This window comes from Caretta caretta, chromosome 16 (genome assembly GCF_965140235.1).
Source record: "Caretta caretta isolate rCarCar2 chromosome 16, rCarCar1.hap1, whole genome shotgun sequence".
NCBI classification, from domain to species: domain Eukaryota; kingdom Metazoa; phylum Chordata; order Testudines; family Cheloniidae; genus Caretta; species Caretta caretta.
The window spans coordinates 16687114-16702216 of NC_134221.1; the positions used below are offsets into that span (position 1 = coordinate 16687114).

At 53.7% G+C, this 15103-nt stretch overlaps 1 protein-coding gene across 6 annotated transcripts in view; it reads right to left on the minus strand.

Annotated features, from left to right (window-relative positions):
- Positions 1 to 15103, minus strand: part of RALGDS (ral guanine nucleotide dissociation stimulator) — a 98581-nt gene that overhangs the window by 11472 nt on the left and 72006 nt on the right. For 5 of the 6 annotated variants that reach the window (XR_007353020.2, XM_048822924.2, XM_048822922.2 and 2 more), the window contains exons 2-7: positions 6355 to 6465; positions 3934 to 4127; positions 2094 to 2168; positions 1332 to 1525; positions 639 to 760; positions 258 to 473 (exon numbers count right to left, since the gene is read on the minus strand). Coding sequence is in view for 5 of the 6 variants with exons in the window: in XM_048822924.2 (XP_048678881.1) it covers positions 258 to 473; positions 639 to 760; positions 1332 to 1525; positions 2094 to 2168; positions 3934 to 4127; positions 6355 to 6465 (912 nt within the window). In the remaining variant the exon portion in view is untranslated. The remainder of the gene's footprint in view (positions 1 to 257; positions 474 to 638; positions 761 to 1331; positions 1526 to 2093; positions 2169 to 3933; positions 4128 to 6354; positions 6466 to 15103) is intronic. The other variant, XM_048822921.2, reaches the window with a different exon arrangement.

Consider the following 15103-nt stretch of genomic DNA (forward strand, 5'->3'; position numbering starts at 1 on the left):
ACAGGGAGTTCCTGCCATTAGTTACAATTCTTATCCCCATTCATAAGGCTTTATAACAGGTATCATTATCCCCACTGTACAGAGGGGGAAACGGAGGCCCAGGAAGTTGAGACTTGCCCAGGGTCGCAGCGCGGGGCTTAGAACCCCCTCCCAAGCCAGTGCCCTATCCACTGGGCTACACTGCTTCAAGCACCAGCAAGGGATATCCCAGAAAGACCCCACTGGGCAACGGCTGGCATCACAGAGGACAGTCCTACCCGAGCCACTTCAATCCACCGCTCCACCACTTTGGCCCTCTGCTGCGGTTTGAGGGAACGGTCCCCCAGGCACGTTGCGATGACGCAGTTGGTGACGCTGTTGAACTGGGAGACGGTGGCACGGATGGTGGGGGCCAGGTGCTCTTTGCCCTTCTTGTCCCGCTGGGACCAGATGCAGCCCAGGCAGTGGTAAGGCACCACTTTCTTAAACAGCTCCTGGAAGAGAGAGGGTTGGAGACGGGTCTCTCGAGGGAACTCTGAGCAGGGAACGTGCAAGCAGGAGAGCGAGAGCGTGACAGGCCCAGGCAGACAGCAGAGAGCAAACGGGCAGGACCCCAAGCACATGGGCAGAGCACTCAGTGGCAAGGCAGCAGTACTCACAGCATCCATCAGCGTGAACTGCTCGGCCACCATCTCCTGGGAGAAGGCGAGGAAGTCTGGCTTCCCCTCCCCCAGCCCGTTCTCCTCCACTATCCGGAAGGTGCAGCTGGTCTGGTCTGCAGCTGAGAAAAACAGGGAGAAATGAGGAATGGAGGGTTGTCCCTTTGTCAGTTACACACTTCACCCCAAATACAGACACCCCACACCACAGCCAGACCCTTCCCCCTAACCCCCCTTCCCACATCCCGATACACAGCTTGCCCTCCCCTCCCCCTACACAAACAGACATGCTCACACCCCTCAGGCCACCCATCTTGTACAGGCCAGGAGGGCGCACAGGAGGTGCCTGCAGGAACTCCCGCCCACTGCAAGGAAAGCCAGCATCCTTCCCCAGACTGAATCCTCCCAGGGTCATTTACAAACTGAATTCCCCTTGTTGTGGGCACAAAGAGGTCCGAGGGGCTCAAGAGGGCAGGGCAGAACAGAACGGACTCATTTAAGGGTGGATTCATTCGGCTTTGGTCATGTGGCAGGTTTTTCAGCTCTGGAGATCCTCCGGGGTGCTAACCCTCGTCCTTTCCACCCAGGCCCCGCTGACGGCCCTCACACGCAGTTCTCACAGGTGTCACCAGGGAAGCCCAGGACACACACCACACAGAGCACTAAGGGGCACGGGGAGGAAGCGCCGCTCACCGTCTGCCTCTGCCTCGCTGTGCTCCTGCTGCTGGAACTGGGCCAGCAGGATCCGTGCTCTCCGCTCCAGGTCCGAGCCAGGGATGTTGTGGCGCACGTAGGAGATGAGCTGCTTGAGGCAGGTGAAGTCTGGGGGCCTGCGGAAGTCTTCAGAATACTGGTCCAGCCAGGCGCCCAGGATGGAGGAGATGGTGCTGGGGAGAAGCAGACGGACAGACTGGCTGTTAAAAGTGGGCATAAAGTGACCCCTGTGTGCAGGCGCGTGCCAAAGTGTACGTACGCGTACACGTCTGATGGCGGAGCGCCCACATGCCCAACAGCCGAGAGCCAACATCCCCCAAATGTCCTAACAGAGCTGCAAATGTACTTTCAGCAGCGTCACATCATTAACCTGTGGAACTCACTGCTACAGGATATTACAGCTCAACAAATTGGACCTTGACAGGCAAGGACACATGGCCTAGCAGTTAGAGAAGGAGACAGGCTCGGGAGACCTGGATTCTATTCCTGGCTTCTTTCCAAGACCCACCCAATCCGAGTTCCCAGCTTCTGACTCGATCCAAATCCCAGCCCATCTCAGCCCAGCATTCTCCCTGCCTGTATCCTCCTAGACCTAATTCCACAGCACACAGCCCAGAGTGGATGGTCCTTTGGCACCGGGAGACAGTTCCATCCATGAAGAGAGCAGAGGGGCCAGGCAGACACATTCCCTCCCTGCCCTGGTGCCGAGTGGAGGGCTCATGGCAGCAGAGGTATGCTTACTTTTTCAGCTCCAGTCTCTCATCCACAGTGTATCTGGTGTGGTCCCCATTCACCTGGACATGCAGTTTGCCGTACCTGACAAGGAGATAACAATGCGCCAGTTAAACCACACACCCCTGGGCAGTTGCCTCTCCACAGCGACCCTGCTGGAGCAGGCAGGCATCCTTCGCTCTGGATCTCTTCCCAGCATACCGCCTGCCCCCGGCCAAATGAGTCCTACCCCCTGCATGGAGTTTGGGGACTTACGAGGCATTTCAGCCAGGGCAGGGTTCCGAAGACACCTATATCCATGCACTCCTGCCAGGGGCCTTTCAGGAGCCTGTTGCCAAGCCAGGAGGGGCAACTAGTACCCACTGTGGACTCTCAGGGTTGCCTTAGGATAGGACTCTGGATTTCAAACTGTGGGGGACGACAGGACCGGCCCATGTCCCATGCACACAGGGACAACTACCCTAAGCACCCACGACAGGTCGCCCTTTCCCATGCATACCTTGCCAGGCAAAGAGAAGCTGCATCTGGCAGGCAAAAGTCACCAACTTGTTCAATGAAACCACACCAGTTTCAGAGTTGGACAGCTTAGCCCATGTCTCTATGACTCAGCCTGGTGCCAGGGAAGTGGCACTGCATCCATGGGTATCTCCTGAAGTACCCGCACTGCTTGAGACAGCCGACAGGGCTGTCACGTCTGGACAGCATTCCCAGAGGCGGTACTTCTGGGAACGCCATTGTAACATCCATCAATCAGTGTTCCCACCCCCACGGTGATGCTCTTAGAGTATTTCAATGTATAATCAACCAGGTGCATTATAGAAGACAGAGGGCCACCTTCTCCTACAGCAGCAGGCACTGGCCACGGTCAGAACAGGGTACCCGGTGGGATGGACCTGGCTTTGATCTAGGAATGCTGAGACCCGGCACCGAGGCAGCTCTGGGCATTTCACAGACTCATTGGACTGGACTGGCCCTTTGAGAGGGACAGCACAGGCATGAAGAGCAGAGTTCACACTGTCTCCCCCCTGCTGTAGTCATCGCATGGCCCATAAGGCCCCCTCCTCCCCCCACGCAGAGTGCAATGCCCGGACAATCCCGGGAGTATACGTGCTCCCTGGTATGCGCTCCCGCTAACATTGCCCCCATTGTTCCGGGTTCCTGGCAAATGCGCTGTGCTAGGGGCACAATGAAAGGCTGCCTCCGGAGGGGGTGGGGGCGATACAGCTCCAGTTACAAACAGCAGCATGAAAAAGGACTCAAGGTTGGGGACGCTAATGTCTCTGGAGAAAGCAGGAGCAGCTCTCCTAGCCTAGCTTTCCACACAGTACTGGGATGTGCCCTGCTCCACCTCCTGTCGGGCTTGGAAGGCCCTGAGCACAGGTGGGCTAAGGGAAGGGCAGAGCTGGTCGATCCGGGACTACACAAAGATCTCCACTCCCAGCTATGGGCCTTGAGGGGGGTGGGGGGAGGGCAGAGGGGAGGAGAGACACGCTACATGGACTATTCCATCCCTGAGGCTGTAGCATGGCTGAGTACCACCCCACCACCCCGCCCCCCACTCAGTCTGCATGAGAGGAGAGGACCCAGCCCAGCCAGAGTTTTGAGGCTGGAATGGGGGCAGCTCCCTGCTAAACCCAGAGGGGCCCCCTCCAAGGAGCAGCTGTGATGTGAGATGCTGAGCCATGGTCAGAGCCAGGCATGAACCCGCACGAGCAGGGCCCGGAGGAGAGAGCTGCATGAATCGCCTGTCTGGAACATGGGGGTGTGGGGCACAGGAGGGATCGTGGCACGGATAGGGCACAGACTTCCACCCCCCAGGGGCACCACAGGGAGGGAGAGGCAGCATCACCTGTTGAGCAGCAGGTCTAGCACTTGCTTGGTGGTGGCGAAGGCCCGGTACGTGCAAAGGAAGATGGTGACGTAGGTGGAGTCATTGCCCTTGAAGGCTGAGACCAGATACTCCACCAGCTTCTCCAGGGTCCCAGCTTTTATTGTCCGCACCTTACACGTCTCGTAGAGGTTCAAGGCCGACTCGTTCTCAAACTGGAGGTGGGGGATGATGGACGGCGTTAGGCGGAGGACAGAGAGAGGAACACGAGCACAGAGCTGAGGAAGCCAGGCCCCAAGGGAGACACACACACACACACAATCACTTCCCTAATGGTGCCAGGGCACCTCTCCCTTCAGGGCGCTATGGGACGGTGTCCCAGTGCAAAGCAGCGCTGGAATGAGCACAGGATAAATGCGGACGTTGTGCTGGTTCTTGCTACGCCACTGAATCCGTCACCAGTGGGTCACTTCCCTCGTGTGGACAGGGACTCAGTCCAGAAAAGCCTGAGTAGCTTCCCCAGGAGCTTCTGCAGCATTCAATCAGGCCAGGGCAACGCACCCGCGATGGGCCTGCTCCTTTAAGCATGATCGCAAGCATGGGCTCCACAGACAGGGAGGGCACAAGGGGTGGGGATGGGGAACCAAGTCCCTTTGGAAACCAAAAGGCTCAAGAGCTCCGCCCCCTTCCTAGAGGCCTTGCTTTTCCCCCTAGCCTGGGCACTTGGAAAGCTCCATGCAAGGAGATCCTGCTCAGCGCACATGCATTTGTGAGAGCTGCAGTTCTGTTTAGTGACCCATGGGAGGCGCTGCTCACAGAGGGACAAAATCAGAATTGGACCGGCACACGTGTCCAGGCAGGTCTGGCTAAAGACTCACCATGACACTCCTCGGGGGGGGGGGGGTGATTACCCCAATTTTACAGGGGGGGAAACTTAGGCACTGAGAGGCTAAGCAACTCGCCCAAGGCTACAGAGGCTGTCAGTGCCAGGATTAGAACTGGGGCATTCCTGGCTTCCAGCCCTATGCCCAGTCCGCCCCTCTACTGACAGAGCAATCTGTCCCAGTGGGGAGGTGCCCAAGCAGATCCAACTTGGTATGCCCTCCCCATTCCTACACCCCTGGTATCTGTTATCCCTGCTCAAGCAGACAGAAGGGCTGGCATCCCTGGCTCCCCGTTGCCCACGGCCTGGACCTGCCTGGCTCAGCTCAGGAAACAGAAAGTTAAAGAGAAAATAATAGGCGGGGAAGGGCAAAATGAGGATCTCCAGCAGCCGCCTCTTCCTTCTACTGGCTTCAGGGCTCCCACATGGACTCTGCATGAGACACACCCACCCGCGGGCAGCAGGGAAAACCAGGCCTGGAGCCTTATGGCTCCGGGATCCTTCTCTCAGCGCCCCCATGCCGGGGTTGCCCATCCGCTCTGCCACTGGAATGTGATGGAATTGGACAGCCGGAAACAATAATACCCAGCGCTGCATTCCTGCGGGCCTGTCTGGTCCCCTGGCCCCATGCCAGCTCCCGGAGGGGAGAGGCTTTTTGTTGGCCGTGTCTGAGTTGGTATGAGAAGGACAAAAAGGATGTCGGCTTCCTCCAAGACAGGCTGTTCAGCAGGAGAGAGAGCCTCTCTTAACCCCTTCTTCTCCAGGGAACAAAGCACCAGATCCCATTGAGCACGGAGCTCCCCAACTCCCAGAGATTTCAGTGGGAAATGTGTGCTCGGCCCTTCCCAGGAGATTGGGGCCCTATTCTGCAAAGGGCAGCCTAATTTGCATCCCTCCCAATCCCTTCCTGATGTGCAAGTAATCACATGGCTCCTCCTGCCTCCCCAGGGTCAGGCACCTTCTCCTTCCAACTCTGGCAAGGAGTCAGACAAGGATTTGAACTCTCCCATGCACACTCAATCCAGACACAGGGCCAGGTGCTGGTGAGCTCTTGGTAGGAGACCCCAAAATGGGGATGCCCAGTTTAATGCCCAAAGCAGGACGAGGATGAGGCACATGTGAGCATGTTTCATCAGGCCGTCCTATTGGGGGGTCACCCCCTGCACGGAGCTGCAGTTGGCAAATCGAAACATCTGTGTCCACATTGGCTGGGGTGCTCCATCTGCTCACCCTGACTGTTGTATGCCCATGATCCCCAAGCCAGCCACCTGCCTGCAGGCAGCACAATGAGTGCCACAGTGGGTGCAGTGACAGGCCTGGAGAGGGAAAGGATGAATGGATCTCCCGGCCGCTGTAGGAAACGCTGCCCCTAGCATGCTAAGAACTGGACCTGTGGTTTATGTGGCATGTGCCCACTTATGCCTGGGCCCATCCTGCTGGAACCATGACACCCCGAAGGCCACCTGCTGCCATGCTCGGAAGGCACAAGGAGGAGCAAGCGTGGGGAAATCAGCACAGCTGTAGTCACAGAGGGCAAAGGGAGGCTGGGCCCAGCTTACCCCGAGCCATCGCTGCCCCTTGTTGGCTGTATGGTGGAGCTGCACCTTCCGGAGCGATATGCTGTAGATCACTCCGTCTCCCAGCTCTTCTCCAATCTCCTGCGTGGAGCTCTGCCATGGGGAGAGGAAACAGCGCAGTTACCTTCACGGCATGGGGGATTTAGCCCTGGGAATGGCTGGGAGGCCAAGATGGTGACATTTGCATATTTAAATATGAAAATCAGGAGGCATCAGTCCTGGGGGGTGGGGGGGGGAGGAAGGTTTTTTGGAGGGAGCAAAGCCTACAGGCACTTCCCTTCTAATGTAAGAAGAGCTCTAGAGTGCTGTACCGGGGGGGATTCTACCTACCTACAGTTAGGCATTGGTAAGGGGGGCGCCTCCTAATGCATCAGTGTTTCAACAGCAGCACAAGCACTGGGAGAGCCAGCCCAATAAGCTGGTCACTCAACCCCCTGTCCTGCAAACTGTAGGAGAGCTGAACCCCCAAAACTCGCCTCCTCCCCAAAATGCAGGGGGGCCAAGGGCCAAAAATCACAGCCTTGAGCTCTTGGGACACAGCCGCTCCCACTGCCTTTAGGGTGCTCAGCCCCTCTGCCAATCAGGCCCAAGGTGCCTGACGCTGATCAGAGCAAGAACCCCGCCCCCTGCAGCTAACACTTCGGCAGCATTTGGGGCTAGGTCGGCAGCGTTCCCTGGTGGGTTTTAACCTGGGAGCTAGTGCTCCCAGCTGCCAGAACATAGTAGGCCTGCTCCAGTTGCTCTCCCTTCCCTGCCTGGGCTGCTGCCCATTCCAGCCCCTGGAGCACTTCCTAGTCCCTCTGGTAACCACACAGGGGAACACCGCACTCTGCCCTCTGCTCCTCACTGCTGGGCCGTGCAATCACAACACACGTAACAAACAAACCGTCACAGTGAAACCAATCTGCACTGGAGCGAGGGATCGCACCTGTGGCAGGGAACCTGCTCGGGAGACAGCATCCAGCAGGGAAGCTCAGACACAGGGAAAGCCTGCGAAGTGGGCTTTGGATACAGACAGGAGAGGCTGAATTACCGCATCCACAGGAGGCACTGCAGTGACATGCCACTGACTGGTTTGTCCCCAGCCATTTCTAATGGACCCATCACCAGGGCATTCAGGTACCGAAATTTTGCCCCTCTCTTGATGGCACCTTCTACAGACCCTGAAGCGCTTTGCAAATACTAGTGTCAGGGATTCCAACACCGAACGTGAGAGGGATACGTGCCAGGATCCCCTTTGTGCAAATGAGGGACCTGGCCTACATTCCAGTGCCCCCACATTTTGAGCATGGGGTTCTTGAGTGCTCGACCAGAGGTGCCTGGTGCCCCATTCTCAGAGGCGCTCAGCACCCATAAGTCCCGCTGAAGCCAACAGGGCTGGGGGTCCCTGGCACGGCTGAACAGCAGGCCTTTGTTTTCTCAAGCAGAGCACCCGAAATTAGCAGTCACTGGGAAAATGGGGGGGGCTAAGTGCCTTGCACCTAGGCCATACAGGAGGGCTACAGCTCCGCTGGGAATCAAATCCTCTGGCCCAACTGAAGGCCCTAGAGCTCATCCAAAAGACCATTCTGCCCCCCACAGAGAAAGGGCTTTTGGGATGGGGGTGGGGGGGCGAGGAGTGGCAGTTTACGCCTGACTGATCCTGAGGTCTGGACTGGTCCAGGAGGCTGGTTAGGGCAGCTCTGATGGTTGCTCTAACTTCTGCCTGCTTCCCCAAGCTCCCCTCCAGCTGGCGTAGCTGTCACAGCAGCTGCAAAGCAGCCTTGAACTGGGCTCTAGGCCTCCAGGCCAATGAGGCCAATTTAGCTCCATTACCCACAACGGCTCCACAGAAGCCTATGGCCCTTCCTCCCTACGGCTTGCTGAGGCAAAACTCCCTCTAAGAGGATTTATCCGGATCCTTTTAAAACACTGGGGGATCCCTCCCTCCCCGCCTTTTCCTGCCCAAAATGGCGAAACATGTTGACATACAATAAACCTGCCACTTGTCCTATGGAGAACACACCTGACAGCGATACCTGGCTAAGCCAGTTCAATGGAGAGATTTACCCAGAGGAGGCTTGCAGCCAATTCCCTCCTGTGTACACACAGCACATCAACAGAGAGAAAGCTGGGCTGTGACACTGCAGAGTGAGCAAAGGAACAAAAGGAACGGTGGCTAGCAACAGCCCTCCTAGTTCCCGTGGGCGATGCGCAACGGGCTTTCTCAGCCACTGAGGTTAACGGACCCACCACAGGGATGGGTTTGGCCCAGTCAGACATTGCACTTTGGTTTATGAACCATAACACATGCCCGCGAAAAGGCAGGAAAGCCGCCCTGCACGGCCACAGGGACCCCTTGCGCCATCGTTTATCTAACCTGGGCTGGCCGCTCACCTTTGCGCGCCTCGGAGGGGAAAACACAAACTTGATGCAATACCGGGGTTGAGCGCATGAAGCAAACGGGCTGGCCCCAGCCTGGTGGGCAGCGACCAGCTCCTGTAGCAGCCTGCCTGGCTCCCAGTTTCCAGCTGAAAAGCTGAGTTAGGCACCCGGCTCCGAGAGCCTGTTGCTGAGGAGACGGAGACACCTTGTGCTGCTACAGAAACCCATCCAGTGGAGAGAACAGCCTGGTTTCCACAGGAGCAGGATCTGACCCCAGTCAGCTGCTCCCATGCTGGGACCCCGCCTTCCTACTCAGGCACAAACTGAGCCCAGCTGGTGGTGACTGCCACTGCACGGATTTAACCTGGGCATTGGATTGGGGTAGACGCTCCCCGTAAGCGAGCTCTGTCTGGGGAAGAGGGAGTCATGCAAATGGTGGGTCTGCTGGGTAAGGGTCTTTCCAGGATTTCTGCAAAACCTGGAGTTCTCAGCCATGGAAGTCCCTTGGCTTCTCCAGCAGAGATTGCAGGAAGCATTTCTATCATAAACCAACAAACCAAGCCACCCTGAACCAATCCCTGCAGGCAGCCATCTCCATCATAGCTACAGACAGCGGAAACTATTCCCTCCGCTCCGCCCCCCATTGACTTCACAGCTTAGGGCTTGTCTATGCAGAGAGTAATCCAGGAATAGCTATTCCTGAAAAACTCCACATGTAGTTGTGCTTGTTTAGCTTCAGGAACAAGAACAAGCCACACTTATTCTGGAATAAGAATGTCCAAACAGACAAGGCCTTAGATGGGGATCAGTGAAATGGGAACGTGGTTAAGTATGGGCGTCTGGAACACACACATGCTCCTCTGAAGTCAAGGCATATCCCTTACGATAGTGTTAATTATACCACAAATCCTCACACCCATTCTTAGGCCCAGTCTGCTTAAAAAGAATGCCAAGAAACGCCTTTTAAAAACCATTTCAGCCAGATGGGTTTGTCCCAAATTGTTGATGTTTCCACAAAAAAGACAATGTTTCCTGTAATTTACACCCTCAGACATGCAATTTTCCCACCGGATCAGCCTATTAGTCCCTATTCTCTAGGATGGCGACCACCAAATGCTTCAGAGGAAACCAAACCCTGCTCCCACAAAAGGACCTATCCAGTTGCACAGGGACACACATGGAGTTGGTCAGTTTCTGCTTTGCCACTCGTGCAATCACCATAATCTAACCTGCGGAGCAAATTCTGCTCTCTAATTACACTGGTGTAAATCTGGTGATAATCGGGTTCCTCTGGATTTATGGCCTGATCCCAAGAGATGCTGAGCAGCAGCTGTACCTCCCAGCAAAGTGAACGGGGATCTGGAGGTGCCTAGTACCAGTCAGGATCAGCCCTTAATCGGGTATAACTAAGAGCAGAGCTTGATTCAGCCGCTATAAATTCCTGATGCAGAATTTTGAAGGACTGCTAAAACTGAATTCACCTAATTAAAATATAAACAGACATATATTGGCAAGTACAAAATTTCCAGTGTTTAATCCATGAATCACTAGCAGAGTTGCCATGCAGCTGAAAGGGAAAGCAATGTTATGACTCAGCAATCAATCCCACTCACGAGTTCCATGTCACATGCAGATGGAATACCCTGTTTTGTCACATATATGTGCAAACTCCATTTCCTTCCTACTTTGAGTCCTTCTGATTCAGTTATTTTTTCCCCCGATGAGTTTTGCGATACCCTCTTGACAAATCATGCACAAAGTAAACGGATATCCGATGGGCATAGGACAGGCACGCACCGAGGGCCTGATGGGTTGCTAGGATGGGACTCTATTAAATATTAAATCTTTATTCTTGGCATCAGCTTCCTCTTTCCTCCCCATTTTTTCCTGCTGATTGTGCGTTCTGCACATGTTGGCCAGAAACTAAGGAAGCAAAACAAAGCAGAAACACAGAGGCAGCTAAGGCCCAAACTGACATCTGCACTAATATTTCCCCCTTACTCTGCAATTTAGCAGAAACAGAACAGGAAGTTGGACTGGGAATGAGGTGAGATCTAGTGGCTTGGCAACAGGCTCCTGAAAGGCCTCCGAAACAGTGGCGAACAAATTTGGTTTTTTAACTTCTTTGAGATGAGTCAACTAAGGTGAAGGAGGAGAGGAAGTGTGTGACTTAATTTAAGTGTGGGCATAACAAAGCCACTGCAGGTGACATACAAACAATTAACACACAATTACCAAGGCCTAAGAGTTAACTCATGTGCCCATTAGTTCACACTTAGCCGTCAGTAAATATAGATAATGAACTGTTATTAAAAAGGTATCAGCCTGCAATACAGGTGACAGAGAAGCTATTTTTACACTGAGGCATCCTGGACAGCATCTGGATTAAATAATAAGACTCTGCACTTCTCTAACACCTTCCAGCTGGGGAACACAAATGCTTTACAAGCCTATTACTGTTTATTATTTGAGCCTAAGTGAATGATACCTTGCATCCTTCCCCAAGAGATACCATCACCCTGTTTACACAGATAGGAAAAAACAGGGCACTGGAGCGGTTACTACCGCAGGGTAGATCTGGACGCACAATTCCAAATAAATGCAGCTACTCCAGCAGCAGTGGAAGTGGAGGCTGCCGTACAGGCCAAGACTCAAGCGTGTTTTACCATCATCTCATCTAACCCTGTCTACAATTCACCCGCCACCAGTGGCTCTGCACCTGCTGAGAATTAACAGGCTGAGAATGCTAGTCTAGACAAGATTAAGGACCTGCTCCAAAGCCCATTGAAGTCAATGAGAGTCTTTGCATGCAATGGTCGAACTTTAAGGGACTCGAGGGATGGGGCTCCCGTCCCTTCCTTTGGGGAACTATTCCACAGCTTGCTCCATTTTGTACAACGGACTTCGGATCAAAACGTAGGTGACTTTTTCAAGGTCAGTGAAAGTAAGATTTCCGGTGCCCCATTCTAGACAGCGCTCATTCATTGATAACTTAGGAAGAGTCCTTCAGAGAAAGCCAAGAAGCTTCCTCTAGAAATCTGTTCCACCTATGCCCCTTTCCCCCAGGGTTCACACAAGCCCTGAGTAGGGTTTCCCTCATTCACTGAAGCAGAAGCCTGGGTTCATCAGGATGAACTGCAGTTACTTCTGGGCCTCTTACTTAAGCCACAACACGTGACCCTGCTTGAAAGGAAACAAAAAAACCCCTCTCTAGTGAGAGAAAAACAGCTTCCTTTCTGTGAATCGGACACAAAGGCAGAAGCTCCGCCTTGTTCTGCTTGTCTAAAATAAGAATAAGCAACGCAAGAGGTTTTCTTGGGGGGATTTCCATGCAATGCCAGAGAACGGCAATACAAGCAGCAGAGTTTTGTTTTCCCTACCCCTTGGGATTGTCCTCCCCTCACCATCTACACACAGGGATATAAGCCATATCCTTTCAAGTGCCATGCTCAGAATGTCCTCGAGAGAGGCCATACTCTGATTATTGTGCCAACCCCATCCCCGTGGTATCCAAGGGCCAAGGACACGGGAAAGATGCCCTGCGTAACAACATACCAGATCTAGATTACTGCTAGCATGGGCCTTGGTAGACAAGCAACTTAAGGTGCCAGGAATGTAGGACACCCATTTAAGGTACCAACTGCACCTGGGGCAGCATGTAGGGCCAGCCTTTCTGAGAAACCACCACAAGAGGCAAAAACCTCACGGATGCCCATTGAGCTAGAACTTTGCCCCTCAGGCCCTGCTGTTGTCTATTCTCCAGGGGCAGGGTTTCACTGTGCAGAGAGATGGGGTCTTCACAAACACTGAGGCAGAGGTGCTTTAAAGCAACCCCCTTTCAACCATTACATCTTTGTTAACACATAACCAGGGAGGGAGCTTTGGAGAGACCCAGCAACACTGAGCTGATGGTCACTGGAGCCAAGATGGAGCAGCCCTTTGGAAGCTGAATCTGCACTGGGTGGTGGGAGCAGATGGGGAGAACAGCAACAGGCTCAACCCAGCAAGATGCTAACCACACCCTGAGTGGCGTGAAGTCCTTGCATTCGCTTCCTCTGAAGTCCAATGGGAACTTCAGGTGCCCCACCACTGCCAAGACACCGCATGCCGCAATACAGGGAACATACACACTTCCACAACTCCCTTCATCCCTGGTTCTCAAAGCACAAACGTTGAACAGCACCTTACAGTCCCCCTGTGAGAAAGGCAGGCATGATCACCCCCATTCTACAGATAGGGAAACCGAGGCACAGAAAAGTAAAGTAGCTGTGAAAGGAACCCAAAGATCCTGACTCCCAGTCTCCTTCTCCAGTCTCACTGACTGGAAGGGGAGACAGGGCCAACCTCCCTTACTGTGGGTTACCAAGCCCACTGTAGCCTCCAGCGGCTCCATCCCTGAGAGCTAATCACTCAAGCATCAGAACAATAGTGTCAGGAAGTTAAACAGATGGAGATGTATTCTTCCAACTCTATAGAGTCTCTGCCTTCCTTCCTTCCTGTCCTTGAGCCACTTCAGTCAAGGAACAATTCCAAAGCCCTATTAAAAAGTAACTACAAAGGGGAAAACAGGAAAGGTATGGACCAGGGGCCAGAAGCCAAACTTGAATGGGGGTGAGGGAGCAGAGGAGAATGGTTTCCCCCAAGACATGGGAACGGCCAGTCGCCCCATCAGCTGCTTGGCTTTGCAGGTCAGGATTTCCTGACACACTTAATGCATATTTTGTTTTACTTTAGGCATTAAGAGCGGAAAATTGCAGTCCCTGGCCCCAGCGGAGCCAGCCTGAGCTACCGGACCTGAAGGACCAGTATTTTCAATGGCTTTAGAAACCTCAAGTTGCCCCTGACTGAAATCAAGATCTGGGAGATACCCATGAACCCCTCCTCTGTCAGGAACCAATGCAGGCATATTCTCCAGTACTAAGTCCAGTCGAATTTTAAGTGACTTGAGGGATGGGGCTCCCGTCCCTTCCTTTGGGGAACTATTCCACAGCTTGCTCCATTTTGACCAAGATTCTCCAAAGTGAACAGTGGTTTTGGGGGCCCAACCTGACACACATTTAAGGGGCCCAATTTTCAGGTCGGGGGGGGGGCAGTAGGCCCTTTTAAGGCACCTCAAGTCAAGACACCCAAAATCACTAGGCCCTTCGGAAAAACCTTGGCCTGAGTTACTAAAATCCACACTCATTGTTTTGGCAGAAGAGAACCTCAATGGCATGGGGGTCTGTTACAAGTGAGTCTTTGCAACTTGCACAAGTGAGTCAGTGGCTGGGGATTAAGAACTAAACCCCTTCGTTCCAGACACGAGGCAGTGCAGGGAGACGGAGTTCTCCTCTGGTCTGGTTTCACTTCTAAAGGGGGTTTAAAAAAAAAAAAAAAGCCACACCGACACCTCTTTGCTGCACACAGTCTCCTCATCCGCTGGCGATAACGGGCTGGATTTAAAGGGGTGCTCAGCACCCACCAAGTCCCCACCGCTTTCAGCTGGAACCGCAGGGCTCAGAGCTTCTGAAACTCAGGCCCTTTACATGGAACACACAGGAGAGTTGCACTCCACAGTGTGAAAGCACTGACCGAGCGAGACACCGGGGCGCTGGATTTAATCCAAACCCCACATCTCTGAACACAAGAATGTACGACGGCCACTTGTGCACGCAGACAGTTGCACCCTATATGAAAAACTACACGGACAAGCTTCCCCAGAGGCAGGACTTCCAAGGGCAGACAGGCATTCTGGGAACAGCTCCTTTTCTAGGGTGATGGAATTCATAAGAAAACTCAGCCCTGCACGTTTCTCCCTCCACCCAAAAGCTCAGGGCAAAAAGCACCCAGCCAACACAGCAATTTCAGCCCTTGCTTCCACATTTCTGAGCTTTCTGTTCTTGTTAACTTAAGCTTGCATTTCCACAAACTATATACAGCGGCAGCCACGCATGGCCACATGCTGCTCACACACGAGGGCACAGCTTAGGGCACAAGGAAGAGGAACCAGAATGTCACTGTGGGTGGCCAATAGTACACAAAATAACAATAGGTATCACTGCATCGGATTAAACAGAGAGAGTGTCTGACGGTAACTCACTCCACTTCAGAAGGACTCAAACGACGTAGATCTGACCCCCAAATGCAGGGACGTGGTGCAGGAGATGGAGAGAGAGAGAGAGGGGTCCAGAGATGGAAGTGTCTAGACACTATAATAATGGGTGCATTTGATATGCAACAACATCATTACAACTTAGAGACGAATCAAAACCATAGTGATTTTTCTGTCTTCTTCCAGCCATGCCTCGGGGGTAGGTTCCCAGGGAGCCAGTACTTGACCCATGGGATTTGTTTTTTGGCAAAAATAAGATCTGCCTAGCAATGATTT